The following is a 17,914-nucleotide window of genomic DNA, read 5'->3' as shown; positions in this document are numbered from 1 at the left end:
AAAAAAAAAAGAAAGTAATAATATGCCAAGCTAGATGGCCAACGGACTTCCAGTAATTTCCCTGTCTCTGCCTCCCATTTTGCCATAGGCATGCTGAGGTTAAAGCTGTACACTGAGGCTGGAGAGATGGCTCAGCAGTTAAAAGCACTAGCTGCTCTTCCAGGACCCATGCTCTATTCCCAGCACCCACATAGCAGCTCACAACCTTTTCAACTCCAGTTCCAGAGAAGCTAACACTTCTGGCCTCTGTAGGCACCAAGCACGTAAATGGTGTACAATATCCATACACATAGAATAATTTAAAAAAAAATTTTTTTTTAAAATCTGGATGAAATTGATGGTTTTATTTTTTTTTTATTTTTAAAGATTTGTTTATTTACTATAAGTTACTACACTGTAGCTGTCTTCAGACATGCCAGAAGAGAGCATTAGCTCTCATTATGGATGGTTGTGAGCCATTATGTGGTTGCTGGGATTTGAACTCACAACCTTCAGAAAAGCAGTTGGCACTCTTAGCCCCTGAGCCACCTCTCCAGCCCATAATTTTAGTTTTTAATTATAAAATGATATACATTACCATACTCAGCTTTACATGGGTTTGAAGTAGGTTCGCATGCTAACACAGCAAGTGCTTTACAAACCCATCTTCCTAGACCTATGTGTTTCTTAGATAGAGCATCTTTCAGGTTTCTAAAGCTAGTCTATATCTCAATGTGTATGTAGTACTAGCTGGCCTCAAATGAGCATTTCTCCTGTCTGGGCTGGCCAAGAGGGAGATTACAGGCATATGCTGCCATGCTTGATTTCCATATCCTACAAGATAATCAATGTCACAATCACTAAATTTCAGAACCTTGTTGCTGAGCACTTGAAATATGACAGCACTGAATTCAGATGAGCTATACAGTGAGATACACACAGGATTTCCAAAGACAGCGTGAAGAAAAGAATATAAAATACCTCATTAACAACTGTACATTGATCACAGTCAAATGACTGAGCTAACTAAAATAAACTAACATGAATTTGAATTATTAACAGCATCACTCTGTTGATGAAACTTCACAAAGATGAGCTGTTGCTGCCGGACTCTGCGTCCTCTTGCTTTGTCTAAGCAACTGCTAGGTAAGCAGCATTCCACCCTCTGCCACCATTAGACAAGATTTCTGTTGCTGTTTTGACAAAAAAAAAAAAAAAAAAAATCTGAATTTGAGGCTAGAGAAATGGCTCAGCAATTAAAAACACTTGCTGCTCTTGCAGAGGACCCAGGTTTGGTTCTTAGCACCAACATGGCTGCTCCCAATCATCTGTTACTCAGCTTCTAGGCACTCCGATGCACTCTTTTGGCCTACACAAGCAACACGCTACAGATGGTGCTCAGATACACATGCAGGCAAAGCATTCATACACATTTAAAATACTTATGTAGGTTGTTTTTTGTTTGTTTGTTTGTTTGTTTTTGAAAAGGCGTCTCTCGATGCGATCCTGGCTATGCTGGAACTTGCTCTGCAAACCCAGCCTGCCTCTGCTCACATGTGATGGGAGAAGGTGTGCACCAGCACACTCCCAGTGCTTGGGAGGCAGAGGCTGGTGGATTTCTGAGTTCGAGGCCAGCCTGGTCTACAGAGTTCCAGGACAGCCAGGAGTACAAAGAGAAACCCTACCAGCTGTTACTTTATGAATGATAACGACAAAGACATGTGTCCAAACTTCTTATATAGTGTTTCTTGGAAATGCACAAATATCATAAAAATTTTAACATTCTTCTATTTATTAGTAGTCTTTTATCAGAAATGGGGGAAAGTCTTCCTAATAGGGAAATAATTCTTGGGATAGTAACAAATTGCTCAAACCACTAGAAATGTCAAATCACTATGCTCCCATAATATACCTGCCCTTGAATTTTTGTTTTTGTTTTGCTTCTTTGAGACAGGGTTTTTCTGTATAGCCTTGGTTGGTCTGGAATTCACTCTGTAGACCAGGCTGGCCTCTAAGCCAGAGGTCCACCTTCCTCTGCCTCCTGAGCGCTAGCTAGTATTAAAGGTCTATTTCACCACTGGGGACTTTATCCTTGGATTTTAAAATGACCCACTCCATCTAATGTGTAACTGCAAGAGACTGACCTTATTGAACTTTTAAGTAATTTGTTTTTGCACGGCTCCAAAATTAAAACTTAAACCACAAAAACACTAATCTCTTATGTGTATGAGGCATGTACACACAAGTCATGTGTAGATGTGCATGTGTGGAGACCTGGGGTCAACATCAACATCTTCCCTCAGTGGCTTTCCATCTTGCTATCTTTCTGAGGATGACCAAGCATCATGCTTCAGAAATCTGCCTACATTATCCTCTCCCTACCAAGGATGAGGTTACAACCATATGAGTCATATTGGTCTTTTCTCCTGGACATTAAAGATCCAAATTCAGGACCCAAAGCTTTTACAGCAGGCAAACACTTACTCCTGTCCAAAACAATCTTCACAGTTAAAACTGCTCCAAAAAGAAATGTATCAAGGTAAAATAAATGAGCCAATTATTCTCACCATCTCTCTAATCCTCACTAATCTCCATGCACAACACAGGACAAGGGGAGACTTTAGCAACAATAGTTATCTACAGAGAAATTAAACAACAACAACAACAAACCCCCACTGACAACTAAAAACTTTACAGCTCCTCTGGCCGCAAAAACTGACCTAGGCTTCCGGCATCTAGGAGAAAAACTTGACCTGACCTGACCCGTGTTATTTATAGTCCTCATCTCCTTACCCACCCACTACACATGCTTAGCTACCTTACAGGAAATAAAATACTAATTTTTCTTCTTAGGGGACCTATCTCAGATACTGTGAGGAGCATAACAGAGTTTGCTTATGTATAAGCACTTAAAATAATCTTTGGAGACAGGAAAGAGGACCCAAGTTTAATTCCCAGCACCCACACAGCAGCTCACAAATGTCTGTAACTCCAGCTGCAGGGGATTTCACCTAGACACACATGCAGACAAAACAATAAAAACAAATCATTAAAAAATAATTTTTAATCTAAATTCTCAAAATATATGATATGGTTTGAGACACCATTCTATCTTAAACATATATCTTAGCTCCAGAAAGCCAAACTAGATTTCTGCTTTTAACAATAGTTATGTTTCCTTTTAAAATCAAGTTAAAATGAATGACTTAAAATATTACACAGATAAAAGCTCAAGTGATTAAGTATGGTTAGGACAATGAAAGTAGGTGGTGAGGAGCAGCTAAGATCAAGTTTTTGAATGTAGCTTATCAACAGGTTCAACATAGGCAACCGTGGTTTTTAACAATCAATGAGGTACCTATAGTTAGGTGAACTAAAATACTCATCAGCCAACTCCACACAAGCATCCCTTGCATGTGGTCCTTGCTCTCCGTGCAGACCGTGTATGTGAGGAGAATCTCGAATAAGAATCAAGTATCTCAAGTGAAGAGTGATACCCAACACAGCACACTGATGGACAAATACCGTTGGAGAAAAGTTTACCACTACTTGCAGTTTGAGCACAAAGAAGACTACAGAGTGACTGACATTATGAAAGTAACTGCCAGCAACTGAGGTAAGTGCCTCCAAAGCACCATCTCAAATAACAATTGGCCATGCATGACAGCTATGCTCACGTTAATAGGACCTGCTATTTAGACATACTCTCAACAGGTAAAGAAACCATTCTAGACCTTTATAGCTAAATTATTCCTGATAAACCTCATAACTCTGTAAAATACAGGATTATGAATGTCCCAATCTAAAATTTTAGAAGTCCAAAATGCTTTGAAATCTGAAGTGATCCAAAATGGATTCTGAGATGAGGATATCTGAAATGGATATTTCAAATGAGGGATCCCCGATTCCTAAAGTCTACCCAAATACTCTCAAATCTGAAAAACCTCAAAATCTAAAACACCATGTGTGCGGGTGCCAGAAGTCAACCTCAGGTGGCATTCCTCCATGAGATGAGGCCCCTTACTAGGAGCTGGAGGTCACTGACTAGATAGGCTAACCAGTGAGCCCCAGGGATCAGCATCTCTGAGACTATAAACCAGCTCTTCTGTAGTTGCTGAGGATCAAGCTCACCTCTTCATGCTTGAGTGGAAGCCCTTGACTGACTGAGAAACTGAAACCATTTTAGTACCAAGCACTCCAGAAGTGACAACTGACATCTATTTCCACTTTATGGATGTGACACTGGTCTCAGAAAGCAGTGAGGCCTGGCTATGAATGTGGAGCGGTCCGGTGCTGTGTGCCCTAAACTGCTTTCTGGTGGCACTCCCAAGAACTTCTTAGGGAGAAATCCTGATGTTGATGTGGAAGTTCCGTTGCACTGCACAGCACAGTCACGAGAATAAGCTTTTACTAACTACTTATGAGGTCAAATAACCTGAGTGCTGTACAGGGTGGACATCTGACCCTCCACACCTCCTGAGGCCAGAACTACTCAATCACCCAGATGTGGGCACTCAGATAACGTATCCTTTTGTGCATTTCATAATTTCCAACATGGAGATGTAGCTTCTAATGAATGGAATCTTGAATGCAAAGAAAAGCAACAAACGCCTCCTCCAATAAAGCCCAACTCTGTCTGACTCCAGATCTGACACTCTGGCACGTGTATCAGATCGCCATTCCTTCTTAAGAAAATAAGTGAAGAAACATACACCTTTGCCAAGCGCTAAGGAGGTAATCTGATACATGGCCTGCTCGGGACTTGGGGTCCAAAAGCCTGGTTTCCAATTCTGACTCAACCATTTACTAGGTATGATCTTGATTGAATAAATCATAGCAATATGTAGTCTTTCAAGAAAAATTCAGTCATGCAAAACAAATCCTATTTTAACTTCCCAAGCTGTTACATTTTTATAAAGCATTTCCTTCTGAGTACTGTACCTAAGTTAAGTCAAACTACATAAAATTCTAGAGAAATGAGATATACTTCTTTGATTACAGGATTCTGGTGAAAACTCTCTGGGATTTTTATGAATGCCAATTATCACTGTCAACTTGATGGGATTAAGAATCACCCAGGTGACACACCTCAGTGTATGTCTATGAGGGTGTTACAGGATATTTGCTCACACCATGAACCCTGAGATTGTGTTATTTACTAAAAAAAAACTGTCTCTAGTTGTGGTGTGGCTCAGCCTTTAGCAAACACCTTAATCCCCTCTGGCTAGAAGGCACATGTGACCTTGGTACACACTTTTAATCCCAAACAACAAAGGTAAAATTAGTTTCCAGAAGGAAACACCCATGTTTGAAAGTGATGTCTAATTGAGTGGCGGACAAAGTGATGAATCAGATTTGACAGAATAGGATCTGCCCAACTCTCATGAGAAGAGAGAGGAAAGGAAATCTACTTAAGGGGCAGTGAAGAGAAAGAGGCAGTTTTACAGAGACAGGCTGAAGAGAGAACAAGCAGGTAAAGACAGAATGAACCAGGGAATGAGAAGGAGCCAGAAGATTAGAACAGATTGCCAAAGTTAGTATGAGGCCAAGCAGAGCAATTCAGGTGAGACCAAGAGAGAGAAAGAAGGCAGACTGAATCAGTTAGTTCGAGAGGAGTTTAAGCCAGAACAGCAGAGTTGAATCAGCCAATTAGAGTTTAGAAAGGACTAGAAAAGGGTGAGTCTCAGCAAGTCTCAGAAGCAGAAAATCTAGGCCTAAATTAGACTGTAGGAGGCTGGAAGCTTCCAGGACTAACCCTAGGTTAGCAGACTAAGACAGTAAGTCTTGGAGATGACAATCAGGCAAATAAAAGTTACTTTTACACGAGGAGGGTTTCCAGACATAAGATTACTTTCCTTGGATATGGGTAACCCCGTGCCAGAGACACAGTTATGTCCAGACTAGATAAGGAGGACAAAGTGACAGAGGTATAATCACTGGAAATCTCTTCTGTGCTTTTTGGTTGGTAGCATGGACAAAGCTGCTCCTACCATCATGCCTTCTTTGCTATGATGTACTATTTGCCTCTGAACCCACACAACCCCTTCTTTCCCTAAGTCATAGTGAGGAGAAAATTAACTAACACGCCTTCAAACTTAAAGCTCCGGTCCTCAAGAATATTTCTTCTCCCCCCTTACTTCCTTTTAACCTCTTTATCCTCAAGGAAGCTAGTGGCCAAAGAACCCTTTCTACTTCTCATTTCCAAAACTATCTTAGTTTGGGGCCATCAAGACAATTCAATGGATAAAGATACTTGCTATTAAGCTCACTGCCCTGAATTTGATCCCTGGGACACATACATGGTGGCAGAAAACCAACTCCTGCCAACTGTCCTCTGCCCTCCACCACAGGCACATGCCCCACAATCTCAGTTTAGAATTATGTTATGCTCTGTCACCTTCCTGCATTTCTATGCACTGAGTCCTTACAACCATAATTAGCTCTAGCCTGCAGGCTCCTACTAGACAAGAATCATGCCTGTAGTTCCTACTCTGTATGTCATTCCATGATAACTCCTAGATAGCCAAGTATTTGTTAAATAAATGAATCTGTGAATAGAATCAATTTCAATATTTCAAGATCAAAATCTAACTTGCAGATGATGAGACAAAAACTACACAGGGCAGATCTCCTGACTCTCTAAAACTTTTTTTTTTTTTTTGGTTTTTTCGAGACAGGGTTTCTCTGTGTAACCCTGGCTGTCCTGGAGCTCACTCTGCAGACCAGGCTGGCCTCGAACTCAGAAATCCGCCTGCCTCTGCCTCCCAAGTACTGGGATTAAAGGCATGTGCCACCACCACCCGGCTGACTCTCTAAAACTTTTAAGGTACTGTGCTCTCCAGATGAACAGGACTGATGGCTGCATGGCCACACAACTGTCCAGTGACTTTTCTCCCCACTGAGCTAACCCTCAGTCCCTTGATCTCTTTTATTTTGAGACTAGGTCTCATTAAGTTGCTCTGGCTAACTTTGAACTCATTTTTTTAACCTAGGTGAGAAATGAAGTTGCAATTTTCCTATCTCATCCTCCCAGAGAACTTAGATTTTATGTCTGCATCATTAGGCCAAAAATGAAGGAAGGAAAGAAGGAAGGAAGGAAGGAAGGAAGGAAGGAAGGAAGGAAAGAAGGAAGGAAGGGAAGGGTAGAGGGAGGGAGGGAGGGAGGGAGAGGGGGAGGGAAAAAATTTTAAAGTCTCACTCTGTAGTTTTGGCTGTTCTAAACCTTACAATATAACCAGGCTGCCTTGAACTCATGGATCCATCTGTCTCTGCCTCCAGAATGCTAAAATTAAAAAATGTGTACCACCATACTTGGCCTCAAAATAAAAAATCTTTAATAATGTATATACAATAACTTAAAATTCATAGCCAGGTGATGGTGGCACATACCTTTAATCTCAGTACTCAGGAGGCAGAGGCAGGCACATCTCTGTGAGTTTGAGGTCAGCCTGGTCCACAGAGCAAGTTCCAGGACAGCCAGGGCTGCACAGAGAAACACTGTCTTGGGGGGAACACTAATGAAAAATGCATTGGCCCACGACTTTTTACCTCTAAGGACCTCTTTAAAGACAACAACAATTACTGAAATTAAGCAAGATGGCGGTTGTTCCCTACCCAAATTAACTGCCACAAACTCAGCAATGCTCCCAAATAATTTTCTATTTTGACTAATCAAAACCTGGGGGGAGTAGCTGGATACTTGTTAGGATACAGGCTAACTCACTCAGATGACCTGGCCATCAGCAGAAACGACATCAGGATAACCACTCTGCCCTCGAATCACTTAATGAGTGAGAGCCTCCCAGTCCTTTCCGTTCTGCCTAAATGACTGATGCTGTGGCCACTGAGAAGTCAAACAGACAGACTAGTACCTCACACATGACCCTTGGTAGCCAGCCGGAAGCTACTAACTTCCTTGAGTTGCTGAGCTGCAAGTAACTCTCTTCACTATGAGCAACTATCCCTTCAAGATCACAGAACATAAAACCAAAAACATAACAGAGAACTAATATGATTGGCACAATATCTCTGCAGTCATTACAATCAGCCCACAGCATCAGAACTGCCACTCAAGTCAACACCCAGAAGAGATGGCTTCACTTGCTTACCCAGTAATCAAGAAGATCCGCAGGCATCCAACAAGCACTTTAATAAGCACCCTGGTACCATATCAAATGCTAGGAGTAAGAAAATGAGAAGATGGATCCTGGCCTCTGTTCTACTAATTAAGTGCTGACAAAGGAATTACAAAGCAGAGCCAGGAGAAAGAAAAGTACATTCAAGACAAAGAACAGTCATGTAAGGCACGCTTGAAGGAAAACAACGGAATAATCTACAGTGGCTTTAAGGCGGATGGCTCAAGGGAGGCAGGCAGTGTTTAGTCAGAAGGAGAGGGGTCTCAGGTAAGGGGTGGGAGTAATAAGCAATAACAAAGGCCTGAAGACAAGTCAGGAACAATTGGTAAAAGAATAGATGGGTAGCAGATGCAAGAATTTTGTAGGTTTTAAGGTAGGGAACTTAAAAAAACACAAAGATATAGGATCTACTACTAAAGTGGCTGAAGTAATAGACTCTAAGGCCTATCCTGGGGAGGGGAAGACTCTCAGCCAAGGAGATGCTGAAAGGTAACCTCACAGCAAGGAGCCAGAAAAATGGTCTGTAAGGCAAGAGCACAGACAGCTGTGCTTGGAGGAAAGGCTCTCGTCTGGGCTTCACCATGTTTACCTTCCCAAAGCTCTAAATTATAATTTAGTGTTTACTTTAATAGGGACTGAATAGGGACATCAAATCAGTGACATTTGCAGTTTCCACATTAAAGAAGTCACCACTATTTTCACATCCTATTATTGCTGTTATAATTATCTCAAAATACCATTCACCCAACTGCTTCAAAAGGACAACAAAGCATGAACTAACTTAGGGTCAGAGCTTCCTACTTAAAATAATCAGAAAACACATAGCACTATAGCATAAACTCGTATCTTGAAAACTACAGCTTAATATAACTGACTTCCTCCCAATCCCTAAGCGCTTTTTAAGAACACTACTGGACTGGTAGGATGGTTCAGCAGGCAAGTAGTGCTGGGGCACAGGCCTGAGGATATATGTGAATGTGACAGGAGCCTCACGAAGGGACCTGATTCCCACAAGTGTAAGCCCCCTGGTCCTATTCTCTGTCCCTCTGACTCTCAACTGCAGAGCACAGGCCTCCGCCTCTCTCTATTCTACCCTTCAACTCTTCCATCTAAACTTCTTGTGTTTCAAGGAAAGGACTGACTTTTGACAAATTTGAATTTTTATCTTCCCACTTACAGGTATGAATAACTGCAATAAATATAAGTACACTGCCTTTTTTCTACAATCTCAATGATGGGTAGATGGGACTAGAATAACTGAAGCACAGAACACTTGGGGGCAGAGAGATCTCTATGTAGTCAGTGAGGTTTCCATGCTCACTCACAGTATCATATACTCAATTTCAATGAGTTCCAGTTGGTACTTTTTAAGGAAATTAAACTACAAAATATTAAAATATGTTGCAAGCAAAGTTAAGCACTGGGCCAAGAATCTTGTTTCTATTATACACACATACATATACACACAAACACACATGCATGAGTTGAACATAACATACTATATAGATCATGAGCCAAAAGGATAGAATCATTCTTTCAAGAATCCTATGTGAGCCGGGCGGTGGTGGCCCACGCCTTTAATCCCAGCACTTGGGAGGCAGAGGCAGGAGGATTTTTGAGTTCGAGGCCAGCCTGGTCTACTGAGTGAGTTCCAGGAGAGCCAGAGCTACTCAGAGAAACCCTGTCTCGAAAAACCAAAAAAAAAAAAAAAAAAAAAAAAGAATCATTATGTGGATTGGGTATGACAGTAGCCAAGATCAGGAAGAATGACGGATGTGACCTGCTGTTCTTCCGGGGGCCAGTACACTGTCAGCACCCAGAAGTTAGTCCAGGGTCAAGTCCTAACGCTGCCCTCTTGGAGATTTGTGTGTAAACTCGGATTACATCACTGCACCAGTGAGCCTCCTCATCGGTCATCACAGTGACTGCTCATCTTTACAAGGTGGAAATGAAGATGCTCCAAGGACAGCCAACTGCTCTACTGTATGGCAGAGTTGGGATGGGAGTGAGTGGTGTGTAACTATAACCCCAGCCTTAGATGGCGAGGGCGAGAGGATTAGGACTTTATTGGGTCATGTGAGCTACGTAATAAGACCCCATCTCAAAAAGCCTTTAAAATAAAAAACTCACAATATTCAAAGCAACAATAATAAAAAGAAAGAGAAAAAAAGTCACTGGTTTTACTGAGTAAGTGGTGAACTAAATTTTAAACACAGTAACCATGGAGTAAGCTTCTTCCTCCTTTCCAAAATGGTTCCCAGACCAATAGATGCAACAACTGTACTCTTTGGGCCAAGCTTAGCACCTCCTGTAAAGAACCTATTACACTCAAACACTATTTCCATATGCCCCAAGCTCCCTGTTTATACCTCCCAAAGCCACAATAACAAAAGGTAGAATAATACAAATCACTTAAATGATTTTAAGTGTGGCAGCGCTTGTCTTTAGTTCCAGCACTGAGGAGGCATCTCTTAACACTTAAGAGGGTGTCAGGACCACAGTGAGGTCCTGTCTCAAAACCAAACAACAACAACAACAACAACAATAACAAACACACACACACACACAGAGTGGAGTACAGTGGCTTATACCCAGTGCTCTAGCACTTGGGAGATAGAGGCAGAAGGGTCAGAAATTCAAGGTTGTCCTTGGCATACAGTGAGGTTAAGGCCAGTCTGAGATACATACGCTCCTGTCCCAAAAAAAGGAATCCAAACTTGAACAAAATAGCCTGAACGATCTGCCTGAATCCCAGCAGCCTATCACACAACGTTAGCATACTTTCTTCTTCAGTTTCTGGAAGTTTTAAGCAAGTAAAGTTTTTCTTGTTCTCTCTTTTAGATTGTAATTTATTAAGGATCAGAACAGGATTTTCATTTCCCACATGTTTTGTTACTGGTCTGAGGAAATAAACACTGGGCACTGGAGGATAGTTGCACTCACGCCACACACTGTCACTTACCTCCTGCAGAGTCAACAAAGTATTAAGGATAGCTGGGAGTGTGGTCTGGACAACTCCAAATCTGTCCTCTGTAAATGATGCTGCTACTAGGTGAGACAGACCTCAAGACCGGGGGAAAACAGGAAAGCAAAATTAAAATTAGACAAACCCATCTGGAATATATCTATTTGGAAAGAGGCTGATAGTCTGGATATAAAGGGAATTATAAGAACAGCTACAATACAAAACTGGACAGCAGATGGAGTAAGCCCTAAAGAAGCACTCAGATGCCTTAGTACCACAAAACACTGAAACAAAGAAGGCCTGACAGCTGTGAGGACATTTACATTCGTGGTCAAGAAAGGCCTCCTGGGTCTCTGTATTACATAAAAGCAACCATAAGGTAAAGATTATCTATTGGTTGTACTTTAATTACATAGAAAGTTATGGAAGACTCTTAGCTTCAACTTCTTTATGTACAAGAAAAATTCTACCCAAATCAAAACCCACCTAGGCTTACAGCTGAGACTCTGCAGGCGTGCTTGCCTGGCAGTTATGAGGTCCTGGTTCTGTGCCTAGGACTGGCAGGCCAGGGAGGAAGATAAGAAAGCTATCCCTATAAAACAGATCAAAATTTTCTGAAAATTCAAGGATGAAAACCTAATACCAGAGTTGACCTCCCATGAATAGACTTCAAAACTAACTGATTAGAATCAGTCACAGGTTATAGTTCAAAGATACTACTTACCTTCTAAAGCCCAAATATGCATTTGGGCATCTGAAAAAACAGCCTGAATGGAGGCCTCTGGGTGCTACAAATAGAACAAAAATCTCTAAGTCAAGTGCCCTGTGCAAAAACTGCCATTGTACTTACTAGCTGTGTGGTCTGTAACAACAAGACTCAAAGCTATCTCCCAAATTTTAAACTGAAATAATTTTTTATCTAAAGATTAAGTACAAGAGAACATCCAAACTTACTCATTTAAAGTAAGAGTTCCCAGTTCAGGAAATCAGCACAATCATCACTCAAGGAGAGAGTTATTAAAGTTCTTTTTAAAACAAAAGAACTGCCTAACTAGGGTTACATCTCATCACTGTCTGCTACTCTCAACCCAATAAAAAGAAACCCCATGTGACTTTCTTTAATTTGTCCTGGGTCAGACATTATGAAGCAACAACTGGCCCATCTAAATAAATGCTGGCAGGACTTGGCTGCACAGGCTTGTAATCCCAGTTACTAGGGAAGCTAAGGCAGGAAGATCTGAAGTTCAAGGCCTACATGGGCTACAGAATGAATTCAAGACCAACTGCAACTTATTGAGACCATCTCAAAACCCAAATTAAAAACAAGAACACCGGTTCTGTGTAAGGACAGGCTTTGTGTAAGGACGCTTTGTGTAAGGCCCAGCTTTGTGTAAGGATGCTTTGTGTTAAGGACCGGCTTTGTGTAAGGACCGGCTTAACCGGGCTGAAGACTAGGCTGGTTACTACAGTGCTTCTCAGCACCGTCTACGCTCACACCACACAACAGTTCCTGCAGAATGAGAATCAAAGTAGATTTTTGCTTTTATTCACAGAGGGAAAGGTTTTTCTGCTTGGAGGAGAAACTTTCTTCTTCTCCATAAAATGAGGACCAAAGATATACCTAAGAGGACCAGTGTTGGAATTGTAGGAGGGAATTCAAGGGAAAGTGTATGGCATACATAAGACGCTCATAGTAACTTTGTTTTCCTCTGTGGAGACCAAGAACCGCAGTAAACTTCAAGGAATTCTCATCTTCTTGGTGAGGGATAAGACCCTGGTTGCTAAAAGATGGTAGACTAGTTTTTGAAAAGGCAACTGATCATTAGATAGACCTTCCCTTACCCAGGAGTGAATAAGCTGAAGTGGCTCTCATTCATATTCACCTGTTCATATCAGGGTTGCTCAATTCTTTCCTCATCAGTATTTGGCTTCAGAGAGTAAAATGAATAATGAAAGCCTTTGCTTGAAAGGCCCCACAGCCCCGTCACAATGCTGTGGTACAGAAAGAGGAAAGCCATGACACCAAGGGCAAAAGGACTCTTCCCTGCCTGTGGCCAGAGGCCTGCTTGAGCACAGCCCCGTCACAATGCTGTGGTACATATAGAAAGAGGAAAGCCACGACACCAAGGGCAAAAGGACTCTTCCCTGCCTGTGGCCAGAGGCCTGCTTGAGAAAGGGCTGACACAAAGCTGCTACATCTAACTAAAAACACAAATAAATCTTTGATTTCTACAACTTAGATCTACTGCCCAGAGACAGCTCAAACAAGTGGTGAGCCAGCTGCAAGGTTGTTTGTTCGGGAGTTTGGGGGGTGTGGTAGGGAGCGTTGGGTTCCTTGGAACAGGATTTCATAAGTTGCCAGGTCTCACTTCAAACTCTCCATTCTCCTGCCTCAGCACCTGGAGTGCTGGGATTATACATGTAAGCTGCCATGCTGGCACATAATACAACTTTGTAATCCATCAAAATCTCAACATCTATCATCTAATTTAGTCTCTTCCATTTTAACAAGCCACAAAGATGTGAGGAAAGTGAGTCACCAAGCACCCAAAAGTTGGGCTGCTCGCCAGCCAGCATGGAGAGGTCAAAGCTGAAACCAGCACAAAGCTGCCAGCAGTCCCTGGACCACGGTGGCATGTGTGTCTAGGCATGGCTTCCAGGAGCGTAAAGTTTTCTAAGTCAGATCCCATCGTCCCTCTCAGATCAATCTCTCCCTCCCATTCTCAAGTTATGATTTTATAGTCTTACCTTACTGAAAAAGTACATTATCAGCACCCGTTTTGACAAGAAATTCTTAATCTGAGTTGGATAAAAAGAATGAACATAGTTATACTTTCAAGTCTACTCAAGTATAGTACACATTTCTAAGCTCTTCCTGGAGAAGTTTTCTAAATTAAAATGTAGCCATGAACAATGTTTACAATAAACTAAGTAAATACCTCTGTGCTTCTGACTGGATAGCCACAATGAGCCATCTTACCTTAACTGTGTTCCCAAGCACATACACTGGATACCCAATTAGATTCTTGCCATAATAAAAGGAAATCTAAGCTGTCTAGGTAGTTTTTTTGTTGTTTTAATTTTTTTTTAACCTATTTTCCCCCCTTAGTTCGATACAACTGCTGGCCCTTTAATACCCCCAATCTCCCTAAGACATTTCCTACAAGGTGACATTTACAGAAAATAAGTTTTCTATATCAGACTCTAAGCCCGCTGACTTGTTTCTCTTCTCACCCACAGCCACAGCAAAGCACAGGGAGGTAGAAGGCTGAACTGTCTAGTCACTATACAAAAACTAGCAGGACCAGAACTGGTGTGTCACATCAGTTCCTTTATTCTATACTAACCTTGTCATTTTACCAGCAAGCATGTTTCTATTTCTCCCACTTAAGAAAATAAGATTCTTTAAAGTCCTTGTCTCTTCAACTCTTAACAGGTACAGGCCATTTCCTCTCCATTACAAGCAAAAGCCCTTGAGAGCCTGGCTTCTTCAGAGGTTCCATTTCCTCTTCTAATTCTCCTGATCCAGCCTCCTTTACCCAAGAGCTCCTGTCACAAACTTTGTAAAACACAGGCAAGATGGCTCAGCCCTATAACCTTAGAAACTGGGGTTCAAAGACTGCCTGGCTAGACTACAAAGAAAGTCTGAGGCCAACCTGGGCAACTGAGGAGATCCTGATCCCAAATAAAATAAAAACGGACTGGGATGCAGCTCACTGGTAGAATGCTTGCCTGTGTATACCGGACCCTGGGTTCCATTCCTGATAGCGGACCTGGTGACACTACCCCGCTCTCAGGCTGAAGCACCGCTCCCACCTATGCTGCTGCTGCTTCTGTCACTGTCCTGCTCTGGAACCAGGTTCTTCTTTCGCCTCAGTTGCTACTCCTTAGAACCCTTTGCTATTGACCCTTAATGGATGGAGGGCCCAGCTTAGAGCTCTTTCCTTCTACAGCTACATTCAATAGCACTGAGTCTCACAGCTTTGAACACTGTCTGAACCTCATGGCTTCCAACTATGTTCCACATACACATCTAATCTTCTCCTGCTTTATACACAGGTATCTCAGATTTGCCATGCCCAAGATCAAACTTCAGCTTTCCACTTCACCACTGTCAATGCTACAGAATCAGTGGTAAATTGTACCATCAACTGCAACGATGTTAGTCCAATGCCTCAGGCCAAAAGCCTTAGAGGAAACACTGCAACTTTCTCCTGAATACCAAAAGCAAATTATAAGCAAATCCTGTTATAAACAGGATTTTAAAACATGAACACAGACCTCGATCGTACCTTACTGCTGCCATCACAATCCCCATGATCACATCTACCACTACCACTATGTGACTGCAGCAGCTTTAACACTGGCTCTCAGCTTCTATGCTGCTTAGGATTCAAACTTCAGATACGGCAAAGTCTCACCTCAACTCGGCTTTAGAAAAGCTCTTCCACAATATTAGTAACATCCTATGGTCAAAACAGTATGGTGGCTTTTCACCTCACTGGAGGAGAAGACCAGCTTTGGCACTGTCCCATCCAGGGTGCCTGAACTCTGGTGCCTGACACCTCTCTGAGCTCACCCCCTACCGAGCACTGACCCTATCACTGTCCTTCACTGAGCTCGAGACACACTAGTATCCACCGCTCCTGTAGGTGTGCACCTTCCATCAGTCCTGCTGCTCTCAGTCAGCATCAGCTCTTCAATGAGACGTCTCTGAGCGGTCCATGTAAAACACTACACTTCCTTTAAGTACTGTCTTTCTTATGGCTCTACTTTTCCTATATAACATCTAACACATTAAAATTCTCTTCTTTTATTTTCCCCATCTTGGACATGATCTATGAGGATGCAGCTTAGAATTAATAGCATGTTTTAGTATAAAGCAACTTTTGCTCTTAATAGTTCCCAGAGCAGCCCTGACATTAATTCAGTTAGTAACATCCTAAATTTTAAAGACATATAGAGTAATATATACTTGCTTATTCAACTACTTCTCTACTAAGATATAAACACATGGGAAAGGACTTTGTTGACTTGCTTAATGTTTAACCCAGAGCCTAACTCAACTACCTCTTAAAGAATTAAGTCATGGCAGGCAATGGTAGCATACTCCTTTAATCCCAGCACTTGGGAGGCAGAGGCAGGCGGATTTCTGAGTTTGAGGCCAGCCTGGTCCACAGAGTGAGTTCCAGGACAGCCAGGGCTCCACAGAGACACAGCCTGTCTCGAAAAAGAAAAAAAAAAAAAAAGAATTAAGTCATATGAAATGCAATGTAGTCAAAACACTCAACTGTGATTTCATGAGTCAATCTGACTCATATCTGAAGCATAAAACAAACAGAAAGGTACTGCTGTAGCTCAGAGTCCTGAGCTCTCTCCCAATGGAGATCTCCCATATAAATATAAAGCCCACAGATGCATCCTCCTACCTGCTCACGTTTACTCTGAATCCACGAGTAGATCACACTGGGCTGTGTCACTGTCTTACCCCCAGCAGTGATAGAGGCACAAGGAGATGGATTAGAAATTGTAGACGCTTGCTGATCTAGAAAAGAGAAATGATGAGGTGAGGACGTAAGCTGTCTAATCTACAACTATGCCACTTCAAATCTGGAAAGTAAACGGCCCTCACCAGAAGTATGAGTCCACAGCCTCGGCCCTCTTCTTATGAGCTGAGGGCTCTGGGGAGACCCACTGCAGGTGTTTACATCAAAGATTCCAGCCACTCGATTCACTATGCTGGAGCCAAACGGGGTCCCAAAAGGACTCGAAACATCGGGTGTAGATAATTTTGGAGAAAATAGTGGAGTTTTAACTAAAGGCGGCACGCAAGGCGTCTGGCTAGGTTTTGGAGTCTGAAAAGCAGCTTCTTCTGTAACAAGAGCATATGCAATGCTGATGAGGAAGCTTGGCCCAGGCAGGCAGCCCACTTCTACACCCCACCCACTTAAGGCATTAAACCAACGCACAGTACATGGCTTCCATTTAGATTTAAGTCCCAATGTCTAGGTTTTATTTTTGTAATCCAGAAACCACTCAAGGAGTTTTAGATGTGTTTGTTTTATTCATTATTACTGTGAGTATGTGCTTACAAGCAGGCACATGCAGAAAGATCATGGGACAACTTTTAGGAGTTGTTCTCTCCTTTCACTTTGGGCTCCAGGATCAAAGCCAGTGTCAGGCTTGCAGAGCTGCATCCCGTCACCAGCCTGCAGATACCTGTTTTCTGTCAGATCTGTGTGGTTCATTCCCTTCCAGCAGAGACTTGATTCTCAAGGCTCACTTCTCTAAGCACTGTCAAATGAATTCACCATTTGCACTTTACCTTATCAGATGACCTAGTGTGGCTCTATGTTCCTATTGTAACTACTAACGAAACACATCACACTTATGGAAAAAATGGGCAAGGAGAAAAATGCTAAACATATATACCTCACAAATGCAATTAGCCAGGAACTAACTACTGTCACTTCCCTAGGAAACAGATACATTTTAGCTTTTGTTGAGGACTAGGAGTCACCTGGAGAACTCAATCTTTTGGGTTCCACGGAGTATGATGAGCACATCCTCCCATTTGTAGCAGCAGCTTCTTGGTAGAGAACCAGTTTCTGAGTCATATCATTTAAAAGATTCAAACACTCCCTCGAAATAGCAGTCCAATTGTGGGGGTGTCCACCTATGGTAGCCAAACAACACCTATTAAAACATAAAACCTGTATTCTCTTCCCAAAGCGTGGGTAGAGCAGTCAACAAGAAAATCCACTTCCAAGCCGGGCATTGTGGCGCACGCCTTTAATCCCAGCACTTGGGAGGCAGAGGCAGGTGGATTTCTGAG

General features: G+C 42.2%; 1 protein-coding gene across 2 annotated transcripts in view; it reads right to left on the bottom strand.

The window, feature by feature from the left end:
* Ndc1 (NDC1 transmembrane nucleoporin) overlaps positions 1-17,914 on the bottom strand; it is a 50,616-nt gene that overhangs the window by 8,087 nt on the left and 24,615 nt on the right. The window contains exons 11-16 of one of the 2 annotated variants that reach the window (XM_031378086.1): positions 17,600-17,755; positions 16,712-16,948; positions 16,509-16,624; positions 13,828-13,878; positions 11,804-11,867; positions 11,077-11,177 (exon numbers count right to left, since the gene is read on the bottom strand). In XM_031378086.1, the coding sequence (XP_031233946.1) occupies positions 11,077-11,177; positions 11,804-11,867; positions 13,828-13,878; positions 16,509-16,624; positions 16,712-16,948; positions 17,600-17,755 (725 nt within the window). Of the gene's footprint in view, positions 1-11,076; positions 11,178-11,803; positions 11,868-13,827; positions 13,879-16,508; positions 16,625-16,711; positions 16,952-17,599; positions 17,756-17,914 lie in introns of both variants that reach the window. The other variant, XM_031378085.1, reaches the window with a different exon arrangement.

The sequence above is a fragment of the Mastomys coucha genome, unplaced genomic scaffold, assembly GCF_008632895.1.
Source record: "Mastomys coucha isolate ucsf_1 unplaced genomic scaffold, UCSF_Mcou_1 pScaffold18, whole genome shotgun sequence".
NCBI classification, from domain to species: Eukaryota; Metazoa; Chordata; class Mammalia; order Rodentia; family Muridae; genus Mastomys; species Mastomys coucha.
This window is presented reverse-complemented; position numbering and strand designations above follow the sequence as displayed.